The sequence below is a fragment of the Psammomys obesus genome, unplaced genomic scaffold (assembly GCF_907164565.1).
Source record: "Psammomys obesus unplaced genomic scaffold, mPsaObe1.curated_primary_1811, whole genome shotgun sequence".
Classification (NCBI taxonomy): Eukaryota; Metazoa; Chordata; class Mammalia; order Rodentia; family Muridae; genus Psammomys; species Psammomys obesus.
In genome coordinates, this window is record NW_026590809.1 from 6,636,017 (window position 1) to 6,652,437 (window position 16,421).

General features: G+C 38.6%; 1 protein-coding gene across 1 annotated transcript in view; it reads right to left on the reverse strand.

Moving 5' to 3' along the window:
- The window catches only part of Iqcm (IQ motif containing M), a 324,157-nt gene extending 310,291 nt beyond the window's left edge, over nt 1-13,866 (reverse strand). The window contains exons 1-3 of the mRNA XM_055609054.1: nt 13,827-13,866; nt 13,204-13,286; nt 10,150-10,405 (exon numbers count right to left, since the gene is read on the reverse strand). Of these exons, the coding sequence (XP_055465029.1) occupies nt 10,150-10,405; nt 13,204-13,286; nt 13,827-13,866 (379 nt within the window). The remainder of the gene's footprint in view (nt 1-10,149; nt 10,406-13,203; nt 13,287-13,826) is intronic.
- Nucleotides 13,867-16,421: the final 2,555 nt, after the last annotated feature.

A 16,421-nucleotide genomic window follows, 5' to 3' on the forward strand; every position in this document is an offset into this window, starting at 1 on the left:
ATAATGCCTTAAGGAAAACATTAGTAAAGTACATGTGCCTTCATTGTATATGTAAAGGAAATGATTTGTGTTTTGGAAACCGAAGAAAGTATACATGCTCACACACCTCTACATATTTACAGCTACCTACACATATAGACCAAAGAAAACCAAAAAATCTTTCTCCTCTCTCTTCTGTCTTCTTTCCACCCCTCTCTCTACACACACACACACACACACACACACACACACACACACACACACATTTCATTTCATACTAAAAAAAAAAGCTAGTTAGTATTTACTTAAATGTATGTGCTGTTTATAAATATTAAATCTCACAAAGTTCAATTAAAATTGTTGTAATTAACACAAAAGTAAACCTATATGCCTTTATTCCCAAAGAAGAGCATAAACACATATATACCACATGCTTTATGATGACTGTAAAGGTATTTAATATGTACTACAAAACTTTCTTCATGTGCTCTTTAACTTCTTAAATTGATTAATTTGATAATCTATCACTCAAAATTCTAATTTATAATAATCTAGAGTCTTAAGTTGTTGGAAGAATGACAATTGGAACTGGTTAATCAGTACTGCAGAATCTCCAAACTTGGAGAGAAATTGAGCTCATATTTTTTTTTATTTTACTCTATTAAGGAAGAAGTCAAGCATAAAGAACATATTTGCTAAAGCTGTTTGGTATGATAATTGTCACAGCATCTTTTAAAAGTTGATATCTTTGGGTTGAATTCAAGGAAATGTTTAGCATGTTCTCACATAGATAGATAGATACTCAATTTTTAGAAGAAAATGCAATGAAATTTGTCAGCCTGAGTACAGTACAAGTACTAAAACTGATTTTCTCTTCTAATCTCACAAACTTTAATCAAGTTCTGAAATTAATGCCGCTGATATCTTAGATCACGTTTCCAGTCACCCTGAAATGAATATCAGAAATATGTTCAAGAGATGGATCCAAGGTACAGACCTAATATATGATTTTTGAGATATGAACCTTGACAAATGAATCACAATTTTAATTCGCACATCAGTTCTAAGATCAGTGCTAACTGGCAGAGCACATACAAAGGCTCCTAGTCAAATGACTCCGACTTCCACGGAGCCTATAATGAGATTTCCCTGGAGGATGACTGTGTTTGTACGCTCAAAGATGCTTTGCTCCCTCCTCACCTGCTGCACTCCTAAGCTCATGTGTACAATTAACTGCCAAAGAGAAACATCTCCCCAGAGAGACTATTGCTGGAGTGAGTTACTCATCTTCCCTATCAGACCTTTACAACTAATTCTGTTCCTCTTAATGTTTTATGTCAGTCTCTATGGATGCATAATCTATCACCTTCCCTCAAACCACCTCCATAAACTCTATTTTGACCTAAATACCTCAAGACTTTCAGCAGAGAGGCTGGTGCGTCACTATATTCTCTATACTGTCCTTCACCTTCCTTTTTAACAACTCTTATTTTAAGAACACAGCTTTCCAGCAGCTCTTGCTATTCTTTCCGTCCATCTCTCAAACTTTGGGGCTGTATAATGTCAGTCTTCTCACATTTACAATCTTTTTTTCTTTCCTCTAAAAATAAAAATGAACATAATCAATTCATTTCCATACTCTACCAGATTATGACTCTGCCAGACTGACCCCTCCCCTGGTCCCTCTAAACTCTGTTATTTCTGGTTCTATCCCATCTTCAAGTGAAGAAGTCACTCTAACATTCATTTTTAAATATAGACATAACATTACCCCTAACCTTCCAATCTGCATCTATCAATATACAAGCTCTTGTCTCTCTCCTAGGACACTTGGTTGTCTATTCTTGACCCTTCCTAAGGCATTGCTCCTCCCTGGTAGAAACTTAGATATTTCAACCACCAACATTTATTCCCTACGTGTTCTTCTCAAGGTAATAACCTGTAATAACCTCTACATTTTTTACGTTTGATAAGTAAATGCTAGATTTAGATATTGACCACACAAGATCTGCTTAGCCACGTTTCTCAGTTACTATAAATAAATAATATTTTTTAGTTGTCATCGTCCATTTGTGCTGCTGTAACAGGGTATTTATGATTGGCATGTCAGTTAATTTTCCTGGTGTTGTGAAGTAACAATAAAAAGCTACTTTAGAACACATCGTTTTATGGTGGCTCAGGTTGTGGGGTACAGTCCATCGCAGTGCAGGAGTCAAGGTGGAAGCGTTTGAAACAGCAGTCACATTGCATCCACACCCAGAAGAAAACTGAGGACTGCATGTGCTTGGTCAACTCTTGACTGTCTGTGTATTCCAGAATCGAAGTCCAGGAAACGGTGAAGCGCTCCTCAGTTAATCAGATTGAGGAAATCACTCCCAAACATTCCATTTAATCTCAATAGACTGTTACCAGCGTAATTCCAGATCCGTCAAGTTGACTGTCAACACTAGCTATCATAACTGGGTAATTTATTGCAAACTGAGATTATTTCCAGCTCTAGATGCTAAGAGGTACAAGACTAAAGGACTTACATCTACTGGGAACTTCTTGCTATACCATGCCATGGCAGAAAGGCAAAATGCCAAGAGCAAATACATGAGAGACAGACATAGCAAGAGATGAAAGATGCAGCCTCAAGCTCAGTTATTACTGCCATTGTTTCATTCATGGGCATGAATCCCTCATTGCCTTATTACTCCTCAAAGGTCCTAACTTTTACTACTGTGTTTTAAGTTTCTAAAACCTGCTTTTATGGATGGCACCTAACTTGAATTAAAAAGTAAAAATCCTCAATAATTTCTGTATTAACTACCAAAGTAATGCTGTAGATATATAAAGTATATTGTTAAAATTAATTTTAACTTATTTTAAGTATTTTACATGTCTCCCAGAAGATTGACTCCTGGTTCATATTTCTATTGATTTATACCTGTCCCAGTTAGCATTAACTGTAAACTTGATACAGCCTAGAATCACCTACCAAAAAAAAAGTATGTCAATTGAATATTGCCTTTATTAAGTGGTCTGTGGACCTCTCTGGGAGGTTGTGTTGATTTTTTTAATTGATGTAGGAGGGTCCGGCTCATGTGGGTGATGACATTTTTCCGGGAGGTGATCCCAGTCTGTACACAAAAGCTAAAAAAGCATAAACTTGTGAGCAAGCTAGCAAACAGCTCTTTACTGATTCTGATTTGGTTCCTGACCTGACTTTTTTCAGTGATGGAATGTGACCTGGAAGGATAAGCCAGATAACCCCTTTCTACTCTGGGTTGTTTATGATCAGAGTGCTTTATACAGCAACAGAGACAAAGCAGGAAACACACGAATAGATCCAGCCATTCCTATGAGTCCGTACTTAAAGAAAAGACTACTTGACATCATGACTTGAATCTTTAAAAGCCTTCTTGTACCTCCCATATTCAAATCCTAATTTGGTTTCTACCTACAGAGGGCCCAGAGGGTCCAACACAAGCTAAACTTGACCTAGAAGCCTCCTCCATGAAGACTAACTTTCAAACAAAAGACACCATTCAAACTCCTAAAGGAGAGAGTCAACTGATAGGTCCTCCTCAGCTATGATGAACCACAGCAATGACCAATGTAGCATAATAGCTCTACAGATGCAACAGCGGCACACATATCTTGGTAGTAGACAACATCTCTCTAATTGGGCCTGTTCAACAGGACAGAAATCATGCTGAAAAGCCTATTCAACCACTAAGGGATAGTGAAGTCATGGATCTCAGGAACCTTCAACTACCACTTGACTAATAATCTTCACAACCACTAACTACATTGTAAATATTTGTCCTTATACCCACAGATAAGTATAGCTGTTATTCTTCATCAAGGAAACTTTTCTTTACAACAAAAGGAGACCATTACAGAAAACTACAATGATTAAAAATGCCAAGTCTCAACTGAAATCAACTCCTGCACCTAAGGTTTAGTGATTATTGCAGCAGAGTAGGCATAAAGACTGTAAGAGCCAGAGAAACCGAGAATTTGCTGTAACGCTGTGTCTCCATGTAATGTCAGAAGCTACACCTATAAAGCCTCACCAACATGAGTGTCTGAACATGATATAAAGGGAGACACCAGTAAACATGGTAACATGTTTATAAGGAAGAAAGCTTTCAAGGCCTCAACTCTATAGCAAGAACTACAGATAATAAGGAATGCTAACAATGGGAGAAATAATCTTATTAAAATTTTAAAAATGCACGACCATCTCCCTGTATCTCAAAAAAGAGGAAATTCTCATCTTCCAGTTTGCCATGGTAAGAGGTAAAAATTCATCCTTGAGTGTTTGTTTTCCTTACACCCCACACTTCACCTCTCAGTAAACACTGACAGTTCTACCACTAAGATCATTTTAAGGCAACATTTTAATGCATCAGTCTTTAGAAATGGGAACAAAGAGGGGGTAATAAAAGAAGCACAATGGGTGTCTCTGCGTTCTGTGTTCTGTGAAGAATATGGTTGCCCAGTCACCTGAGAAGCTTATGGAATATTGTTCTTCTCTGTTCTAGAGAAGAAAAAAACATTCCCCTATAACTCCAATCCCCCTCTCTGGTTGCCAAATGTCAGTGGTAAACTAAGCTCATGGGTATCCTAAGACAGGCAGGATTATAGATGCCTTTAAGTGAATCCAGTCACCACAATCCTATCTAGAATGGCTGGAACAAGAAGTGAGGCAATCAAACTACAATTGGTATATGCAAAGTATTTGACATAACAGTCTATGAACAGTGGTATGATGAGGCCAGCTCCTATCTGCTCTGGAGAACCAAGCACACACATCTCCTTATATCTCCTGTCATGAATGATAACACACTGAAGCATTTCTGTTGTGGACATCAACAAATACTACAAACCACAGGGCTTCCTTTCTCCCTACCTTGGAGACAGTTGCTAATCATTTGATAGCATATCACCAGCTATAAGAGCTTGTGACAGTAAGGCCTGAGATAGGGCTGGAGGGATGGCTCAGATGTTAAGAGCACTGGCTGCTCTTCCAGAGGTGCTGAGTTCAGTTCTCAGCAACCATATGGCAGCTCACAACCATCTATCATGAGATCTGGTGCCCTCTTCTGGCATGCAGGTGTACATTGTGTGCATAATAAATAAACACATACATATATACATACATACATACATACATACATAAATACATACATACATACATACATAAATACATAATAAAAAGGCCTGATATCACTTCTCTAACTCAGTGTTGAAGCTATTTCTACATTAGTTTTGTTTGGTTGGTTTAGACTGGTTTAGATTTTGGCTCGTTTTCCAAGTCAAAAACCCTTGTGTATATACCTTGTTGCCCAGAGCATCCTACTGCTAATCTAAATTGTTTGCACTCATTTCTTACACCTTCATTCAAATATACCCTCTGTCCAGTGTAACTCAATTGTTACACTCTGTGATTAACTGATATTTATTTTTCCATGTGGTTAATAATAGTGTTCTAGGAATATACAGATAGTTTTTCTCACCTATATTGTCTCTATACTGACCTTTGTACATGAGATGAATCTCTCAACAAAATGTTGATAATCCACAGATATTTATATTATCTTCACACAAGTAAAGCAATTGTAAGAAAATTAAAAGGAGTTTGCATGCCTGAAAAGGCAGAGAGCCTCACAGGGAGAGTACAGAATTTTACTGGCATATGTCACCTCCAGCATTATCCCTGAGTTCCCTCCATCATGCAGCACCATCTAACTACAAGAACTTGGGAGACATTGCATTTCAGATGAGTACCAAGGAAGGAAAAAAAAAAATAACTGGTTAGTATCTACCAGTCTCTTCCAGTCTGGCCTTCTGGACACCACATATCCCCTAATTCTTGATCCCTGCAAGAAAATATTTTTCTCTCCACAAAGAAGACAACCTAGAGTTCAGCTCTGAATCCAGGTCTGTCTGAAGCCTTAGCATCTCCAACAAATGGAGATGTGGTTCCGTATAATCTAGTGATGTGAGAACCAAGTCCAAAGTTATCTCCATCTTTCCCCATAAAGCACATAGCATGCAAGAAGCTTCCATCAGCAAGAGGAAAAGCAAGAGAGAGGAGAGAGAGAGAGAGAGAGAGAGAAGACACAGCAGCCCCTGGACCACACACAAGCTGCCGAAGCTGCTGTGGAGTTGCTGCAAGGGCTCCTCTCACCTGGAGGTGAGAAACTCTTCCTAGGAGTTGTTCCCTTCTTACTCCCCTGGATCCAGCCCCAGGGAAGTGTTTGAAAGGCTCCCCACTCACCTCTTGCTGTTATCCTCACTGAAGGCTACATTGAAGTTCTTCAGTTCACTTCCTGCAGGTTTTTACTTTTGAACACTCAATTAAACCTTGATTCAGTTTCTTCAGTGAAGAAATTTTCTTTAAAAATTGGTACTTCTGTTCTATTTGCCTCCAATTAATTTTACATGCCAATAACTACATTCAAATTCTTTTTATTTATAGTTCTAAAACATACTTTTTTTCTTGCCCCTTACTTTAGTCTCTCAGTGGTGACTTCCCAGAGGTTATCTAACAATGGGATAGGTTGTAAAAGGCATATCCTTAATAGACTTTTTTTTTTTTTTTTTTTTGCTGCAATGCTAATTCTTGTTGGAGATATAGATCAAAGCCAAGGGCTAAAACCTTTGATTTCTCACTGCAAACTAGGTGATATTCTTTAATTCAACTCTTCCTTTGTATATTAACTTTTAAAGACAGGTGGAACCAGTTTTAACATTTAGTCATTTCTGAGTGACTTCACCTGCAGCTACAACACTCGGTAGGACATGACCTCCTTATCCCCAGCAGTGGTTCTCCCATTCATAAGATGCGCTGCTGGCCGTCCAAATTACTATACAGCACTTACATTAATGACCTCACGCTGCCTCCTAGGAGAAATCACTAGAGACTCAGCTCTTGAGACTTTCACTATCTTTCATCCTCTCTTTCATTCTCTATTTTGTTATTGACCGGCAGATCACTCTATCTCTCTGATATCTGCAGAATCTTTCCTCTTATTTCTAAGCCCAGGTGCTACCATCTTAATTTGAGCTACTCTATCACAGGTGAAGAATTGCCTTTTTACTAGTCTCCATGCTATAAAATGCAGCACATTCCAAATACAATTTTGTTTAAAAGTATTTAGATTATCTCTCTGCTTTGTGGTTAAGGCTCAATGTTCATCAATATCTAGTTTCATCTTTAAGACCCCCTCATCATCAGATTCCAGTGCCCTTGAACACTCCACGCTGACTTTCATGGTATACAGCCTCAGGTACACTGAGGCCCTCTGACTAGACAAGATGTCCCTTCTTTCTTGTATTAACAGATACCTCTTTTATCTTTACCAAATGCTTTAGAGTTCCTGAGAATGCGTGCCTGCCTGTAAAATCTGATGTGATATTCTCCTATTGACTTTAAAGCAGAAAAGTTGCTCCTATTTACAGTAACACCCATACTATACTCTCATGTTTTACGTGCCCTAATCAGTGAAGGTCATACAACTGCATACATCAAGTATGAACTTCTATATCTGAACTAGTATAACTTTTGTCTCCTTATACCTTACATGATAAATATATGGGTGTTTTTTAATAGATGCATGAATTCCTCAATTTCAGTATATTAATGACCCACAGAGAGAGAGAGATTGACATTCAGTCTTTAATTGCTGCTCTCTTAAGTACCAGATCTCCTTTCCCAACGTCCTAATGGCTATCTCAATATGCATGCCTACTTAACAGATTTTAAAATGGTAATATTTTTAGCTTTCTCCATTTCCTTCCCCACCTGCCTAATATCTGAATTTCCCCTGATATTGTTTGAATGTCTGTCTCTTCAAAATTACACTCGAACCTAAGATCTAATGTGGTACTATTAATGTAAGAGGCTTTTGAGGAGTGGCAAAGTCATAAGGATTCATACTTCTATCATGTGAGGACATAGCTTTTATTCTCTCCAGATAATAATGCAGCATATAGGTTGCATGTGTGTAACAACAGAAGCAGAGTACAAAATCCTCTTCAAAGACATTGACAGGCACAGAATATGTGAAAGGGAGCAAGGGGTAGTGGCTGGCTGAATGAAAGTGTTTTCTCCCTATGTTCAGTACAGTTCGATATTTCGTTCCGAGTTGGTGGAACTGTAAGGAAAGGATTAAAAGGTGTGGTCCTGGGGAAACAGCCATGTCACTTGGAGTGGGCTTTGACATTTCAAGAACCCAGCGTCATTTCCAGTGTTGCTTTCACTGTCTTGCTCATGCTATGGGTCAGACTTTCAGCTCTCAGATATGCTCCAGTGACATGCCTTTCAGCTTGCCTGCTTCCATGCTCCTCAAAATGATGGCTTCCGTAACCGTATGCCCTAAATTAAGTGCTTTCTTCTACAAGTTGTTTTAGTGATAGTGCTTTGCCACACAATTGAAAAGTAACTAAGACAGGGATACTCCTTGGTTAGCTGAATTGAGAATAAAAGCAATATTACTGCAATGCTTTTCTGAGATTTCAGTATATTAAGGATCAATGAATATTAAAGGAGACAGTATTAACATACAGGGTTTGTTTGGGTTTTGTTGTATATGGTGGTTTGAAAGGAAATGGTCCCCCATAAGCCCATAGGGATGGCACTAATAGAAGGTGTAGCCTTGCTGAAGTGGGCATGGCTCCGTTGGAGAAGGAACATCATGCAGGGGTAAGCTTTGAGGTCTCAGAAGTTCTAGAACTCTCAGCACCCTCTCCAGCACCATGCCTGCCTGCATGCTGCCATGCTTCCCGCCGTGATAATAATGGACTAAACCTCTGACCCAATTAAGCCACCCCCAAGTAAAGGTTTTCCTTTATAAGAGTTATAATACTCGTGGTGTCTCTTCTCGGTAATAGAAACCCTAACTAAGACATTGTTGTTTGCTTGTTGCTCTTATCTGCTAAAAAAAAAAAACAGTTGTGTCAGGCCAAATCACTCAGGACTAACACACTCAGGCGCACCATTATCACACAATACACTTCACTGCCCTAACGTAGGCATGGTCCCTGGGTCTAATTCTCAGGCGGCATCCACATGCATCCCTCTGTGGTCATTTTTTCCATAGGCTTTCTGCTTCTGATTTTATTTTTTAGCAGAAATACATAGTTATGCCTCACCGTGACTTTAGAATCACCAGTAGCTTTAATGAAACATAGGTTCAAACCCTAGGTGGCTTGGGTACTTCAAAATCTAGCCCCACTTCTCTTCCCGGCTTCATTTCCTAACATATATCATGATCTTTCACCCTTCTGGGTATTTATTGATACATTCTTCTCCTGTTGTTCAATGTGGCTTCTCTCTGCTCCCAACCTAACTCTAAAGAAACAGCTTCACACCGATTCCTAGTGAGATCCCCACTGGCAAATTTTTATTCTGGTCTCTACTTTGTCACTCTTTAGTGTTTCCATGCCCTTTTACTTTTACCTTTAGTTCAGCAATCACCATGCAGTGGGATAAGAAATTGCTCTACTTATACCTAACATTGACCTGTGAGTCTTTTAACTTTTGTTTCCACAGTCTCAACAGTTTATAACAGAGAAAGGACCATCTTTGTTGAATTAAAGGACTATCAACAAATGAGTGGCTCAGTAAATATTTTAGAAATACCTAGGTTAAGAGGAGGCTTTGACTCCTATAACTGGAAATAGGTTGTGAGGTCATTTATTTAAGCTGTTATTATGAAGAGAAAGGCTTTTACTTTACTACACTTCTAGTCAAGAATTCATTTTTACTAACACTTGCCTTATGGAAAACTCTACAGCCTTGGGATTCTGTTTAGGAAACTGGGCAAACATCCTTAGAGATTCTCTGACCTACTTGTCCCAATCAATAGAACCTAAACTATTCAGTAGCAGACAAATAAACATTCTCATATGATCTGGGCTAGAAAATAATGCCAATGATGGAAGACACATAAGCCAGTTCTGGTTCATAAGTTCCCCTACCCTGTTAGGATCTCTTGTCACAGTTTCTGGTGGACCAAAAGTGGGAAGCTCCAGGAACTGTCCTCCTCACACTTTCACAGCTAAAGCTGAAAGTTCTGAGTGCTGTCTAAACCAGAAATTTTCATTTCGAGCTCACAAAAATAAACAGTTCCATGTGTTGGTTTTCTGATTTTCTTGCCTTGATTCAAAGCTTACCTTTTTCGAAAATATCTACAGGCTTGAACTTTTCTTTTATATTCTGCTCCTTGCAGAAGCCCTCCTGTGTGGGCTCCTTTAAAGGTGTGAATTTGGAAGTGTCCTTAGGATAGCCAATGTTTCTGAGTGCTGTACGATGTTCTTGAACCACATCGGGGATGTCACTTTTCTTAATCTCAAAAGGTAGGTATTTCCCAGTTTTCGATTTGTGGTGCTTCTTTTTAAAAACATCTATAGACGTACTGTGAGCCTTACTCTATAAACAAAACAAAAAAGTTAAAATTTTAATATTCATTATTTAATATAATTACATAGTAATTACATAGTAAAGTTTATAAACAAAATTTATAGAGAAAAAAATCACATCATCACTGACTACATTTTCCAAAGTGTCTTACCACAGAAGACTTTTGCTTCCATATGCATAGCAGTCATCAGTGAAGCCCACACTCCAAAGATGTTCCCAAGAGTGAATGTTATCTTCCACTTCAAAAGAAAAGTGAATTGTACAATAGCAATGTCTGCCCAAATGAGGTATTTTAAAATACAGGCACACAAACTGTCAGCCCTTAAAATACACATATAGGCAGCATATGCAGACTGAACAGGTTATATTTAGGAGTATAAGAATATGTATATATACATGCAATAACAGTTAGTAAAAGAAATAATAAAGAAAAATAAAGAGGTCATGAATTTGAAAGAAGAAGAAGGAAGGAAAAAGGAAAGAGGAAGGAAAAGGGAAGAAAAAGGAAGAATTAAAAAAGAAAGAAATGCTCAGCATCCTCAGTCATCAGGAAAATGCAAATCAAAACAACCCTGAGATTTTACCTTACACCCACCAGAATGGCTAAGATCAAAAACTCAAGTGACAACACATGCTGGAGAGGATGTGGAGAAAGGGGAACCCTCCTCCATTGCTGGTGGAAATGTAAACTCGTACAACCACTTTGGAAATCAATCTGGTGCTTTCTCAGACAATTTGGAGTAGTGCTCAAGACCCAGCTATACCACTCCTAGGCATATATCCAAAATATGCTCAAGTACACAACAAGAACATTTGCTCAACCATGTTTGTAGCAGCTTTATTTGTAATAACCATAACCTGGTAGCACCCCAGATATCTATTAACTGAGGAATGGATACAGAAATTGTGGTACATTTACACAATGGAATACTGCTCAGCAACTAAAAACAAGGAAATCATGAAATTTGCAGGCAAATGGTGGAAAGTAGAGAAGATCATACTGAGTGAGCTATCCCAAAAGCAGAAAGACACACATGGTATATACTCACTTATAAGTGGATATTAGACATATAATATGGGATAAACATACTAAAATCTGTACACTTAAAGAAGCTAAGCAAGAAGGAGGACCCTGGGTAAAATGCTCAATCCTCATTCAGAAAGACAAATGGGACAGACATTGGAAGAGGGAGAAAACAGGGAACAGGACAGGAGCCTACCACAGAGGGCCTCTGAAAGATTCTACTCAGCACAGTATCAAAGCAGATGCTGAGACTCATAGCCAAATGTTGGGCAGAGTGCAGGAAATTTTATGAAAGAAGGGGGAGATAGAAAGACTTTGAGGGGACAGGACAGAGCAAAAGAAACAAGAAATCTGGACACAGGGGTCTTTTCTGAGACTGATACCCCAACCAAGGATCATGAATGGAGATAACCCAGAACCATTGCACAGATGTAGCCCATGGCAGCTCAGTGTCCAAGTGAGTTTCCTAGTAAAGGGAACAGGGACTCATTGGCTGGCTTTTTGATCACCAACCCCTGATGGGGGAGCACCCTTACCAGGCCACAGAGAAAGACCAGGCAGCCAGTCCTGATGAGACCTGATAGGCTAGGATCACCTCCCCTATCAGTGGACTTGGAGAGGGTCATGGGAGGAGATAAGGGAGGGAGGGTAGGATTAGGAGGGAAGGAAGGAGAGAGGGTGTAATTAGAAGGGAATGAGGGAGGGGGCTACAGCTGGGATATAAAAATGAGTAAACTGTAATCAATATAAAAATAAAATAAAATACAAGCATACAAACTGTCAGCCCTGAAAATATACATACAAGCAGCATTATGCAGACTGAACAGGTTATATTTAGGAATATAGGAATATATTTATATGAATATATATATTCAATAACAGTTGGTAAAAGAAATAATAAATATAAATATAAATATAGAGGTCATGAATTTGAAGGAGAGCAGGGAAAGGCATATGGAAGCTTTTCAAGGGAAGAAAGGGAAGGGAAAATGTTTTAATTAAATTAAAAGATCATTCAAGCGAAACATAAGCTAAGAGCACAATCTTATTTCCAATAAAAGAAGTGCCATTAAATTCTGTTTAAAATGGTCTCAAAAAATAAACAAAAAACACAAAAATTTAAAAATAAATGAAAAAGAGTAGGATGCAATAAACCATCCTTAAGATCTCCTCCCTCACCTGTGTACCCAAGACCCAGGGCCACAACTCCACCTGTTCTGCAAAGCCTTCTTCCAAACTCCAACCCTCGTCTTTGTTACCCGTTCCTCCTCCACCCTTCCCAACACTTCACAGCTGTCTGCCGCTTAGCAAATGTCTGTTGAGCCAGGCACAGTGTTTGTTGCTGAAGATGCAATGTTCAAAAGAGACTGTCTGCCCTCCAGGGGCTATAGATTAGCAGGAGAGAGTTCTAACACAGAGTGACTGGGAAGACACAGGTACATACGTGACACTGACATGACGGGAGAGATGCATGTCATGCCGAATTCTTGGTTTTGGTTTTGTCTAACAGTGTTAAGGGGATGCTTACTTCAGATGATAAATCCAAATAAATGTTAACACCATGAACCACAGCAAATGTCGACCTGAAGCACGCATAACATCAAATCATTTGAATACCTGAAAAATCTTGCTTTTATATGTCACCTGAACCAGGTTTTATCATTCTCTTCCTGTCTCAGAGCCTATCACATATTAGTGTCCATGAAATCCTTTGTGAAAACAGCATTCAAAAGTATTTATTCATTTTTCTGAATAAAACGTATTACATAATGCGGAACACTACCTCGTTTACTCCCTTGTGATGTTGGGCAATAAGAGATTCTGCTTCTTGTAAAAAATCTTGCTGGGTGTTTTCTAATTCAGGACCTGAAATAGAAATAAAAATATTGCTTATAAAAGAATTTGTAATGAACACTATTACAGAAAAAAATCTGTTTTTAAAAGTCTTCCAGAGTTACACAATTTAATGGTTCTAATCTTCTACTTGAATATTTATTGTAATATTAACAAATTAATATTAAAATAAATTGTAACAATTTAATTGTTAATTAAAGCATATATCCAAAAAAGTATTTGTTTTATTTGTTTGGTTTCTGAGACAAGGTCTCAGGCTGCCTTGGAATTTGCAATTCTCCCCGCCTCAGCCTCCCAGGGACTGGTTAAAGTAATTACTTACATCTTCATAATCAAGGTGGTAAAGCTAGAAGATTAAATTTGGAGGACAGTTGTGAATTTTGCAGGGCTCTATACACTGATCTAAATAATCTTTACAATTAGATTCAAAACAATGAATGTAATGATCCTTTTATATAATATCGGCTATTTAAAAAGAAAACCCAGTGGTTGGGATAATAAGCTAAATGATCTTAAATACTAAATTCCTAAAAAACTAAAGAAAGCACAAACCTGAAAGATCTAACAGCTCTAAAAATTTTTTGAATACCATCTTATAAAAATATTAAATATATTTGGGGCATAAAAATATTAACTTTTATCCTGTTAGCTAACACATAGCACTATACATTTGTGGGGTGTATTTAACTAATAACTTGTTGGTAAAGAAACCATTACAAAATAAAATGCCCAACAAATTGGTGGGATTAGCATGGAAATGAGAAATATTCACACCTGTCGTGTCTGTAGTATTATGATAGTGCTTATCTCTATTTTTCTAAACTTAATTTCCTTCAAAGCTACCTATGAACTCTCTGGCATGTACAGTGTCTACCATTCTCATGTATACTAGTCCAAGAATTCATTCTCCAGTATGTCTGTTAGCTGTGTTGTGTGTTGACTGTTTTCCAGCTTCTTCCTCTTTACCTGGACTCAACAAAATGTGAAAGTAGTTCCTATGCGGATTACCTTTCCGTCTGTCCAGTGGGCTCCCGCACCACTATCTCCTCTGAACTCTTGAAATCAAGGTTTCTGCTTTCTTTACACTTACACAGATTTTAAGGAATTTGCTGTATTTGCTCAAAGTAAAATCATATGAGATACTTTCCTATCACCTGACTCAGCAGAACTAAAGAGACTGGTGAAGTGGAATGGTGGTGGGGTTGTGAGAACACCAAGACCTTCTGCTGTTGGTCATGAAAATACAAATACAAAAGGGAACAAGCAGATTGGAAAAGTATAGAGATGTTTATAAAATTAAAAATATATTTACTGTGTGGTATTGCAATTTTACTTCCAACTATTTACTACTGAAAATGAAAACATGTTCTTAAGAGATTTGAGTAAGATTGCTTCCAGCAACTTGCCTATAAGTCAACTTTGAAAAAAGAATGGAGAAACAAATTGTCTTGTACTTATGCAATGAAACTGTTAGCCATCAAAAAAAAAAAAAAGAAAGAAAGAAAAAAAGAAAAAACAACAAACTATTAACATGTATAGAATGGGGGTGGTTGCAAAAACAGCATGCCAGGTTAAAGTGGTCTGCGCAAATACATACAAATACAAATTCAAATATGTACTGCATGGTTCCCTCATACGATGTTCTGCAATCGACGGTAGCTCTGTGTGGGAAAAACAAAGCAGTGATAAATCTTTCATTGGGGCACCGTGAGTGACAAGTACCTGAGGAGGGTGTGAAAGAGACGTCTGAGCTGATGGTGCTATCCTGTGCCCTCCTGGGAACATGGCTTACACAGGCATTTGCAATTGTGCTAGCTCGTGAATGTACACCTAAGATTTCGGCATTTTACATTAACAGTAATGCACGTTAGAGCTAGAGAAAAAAGTTAGCCCTACCAACCTGCCCAAAACACCACACTGCTGTAGACTATCTGCGGTCATGGACCAGGAGCTGTTCTAATTAACCAACTTCAAAGTACCGGGTTAGGAAAAGAAGCAACTAAAGCTATTCTGTTGGGACAAACAGCACAGAGGTTGTCGCAGGAAATCTCCCTTTTCCTTCCCTCCCTATATGGAAGCTATATATGGAAGTGCTGTTAAGTGGTGGCCAGGCTCAGATTCAACACTTTATTTAGAGAAAGTCCAGCAGTCAATCACAGTGGACTCTCAACTAAAGGGATCTGGGGCTCTGCTGAGGTCCGCACAGGCCCTAGCCTCCTGTGTGCTGCTCTTTTCCACATGCCTGCTGCTCTTCTTGACACCATACGGTCCCTGTGAGTGCAGGCTCCTCTGAGGCCGCTCACCTCCTAGAATACGTTCTATTGATACTTTCACTCTAGGCCTGTTAGCCTGCAGCTTTGTTGTCTTTTAACGTGCTGGCATTCCAGTTTTACCCTTCGTAACTAAATTCACTTTTGACAGAGGAGTTAAATTCCCAAAATACCGTTTTCTTCCTATCTTGGTTCTTTGTGGCCCTCAGTACCTGATTTTTAAGTGCTCAGTTGTGCCTCATGTCTCCTTTGAATGGTGGAGAAGTCCACACACTCTGGCCACCCTCAAGGGCTTCTTGGGACCAGCAAGCAGATTTGGACTCTGAAGTTTTGCCACTGCATAACCCTATGGTCAGGCCTTGAGATAGCTCAGTGGAAACGAGGCCTACATTTGATCATAAAGCAGCAGAACAGACAACCAAGGCCATGATGCAACAATTTCACGTGGATCCTGAGGTAGCTTTGCTGAAGTCATCAGCACATGCTGATTCAAGCTGGCCTTCGTTGGTATCAAAAGTGCTGAGTCAGCTACTGTGATTTCTTCACTAACTGGACTCAGCTTTGAAGAAGAGTGCCATTCCAAAGGCAGCGTGAGATAATTCAGATGTTGAGACACTGGCAAAGGTTACACTAGACTTATTCCTTTATTCTTATACACTCCAAGAGTAAGACTATGTTCAACAAGTGAGTCAAAAATTTGAACAATGACACAACTCTGATATTAAGAGTCTATGCAGTTAATGTTTCAGGTGCCAACTTCTTTGATACAAAAGTATGAGGACATAAACATGAGTCATTTGTATATCAAAGTGCACATAACTGAGATTATGATGTTGTCACGGCTGTTCATTCTACGTTAAGACATACTTAACTTGTA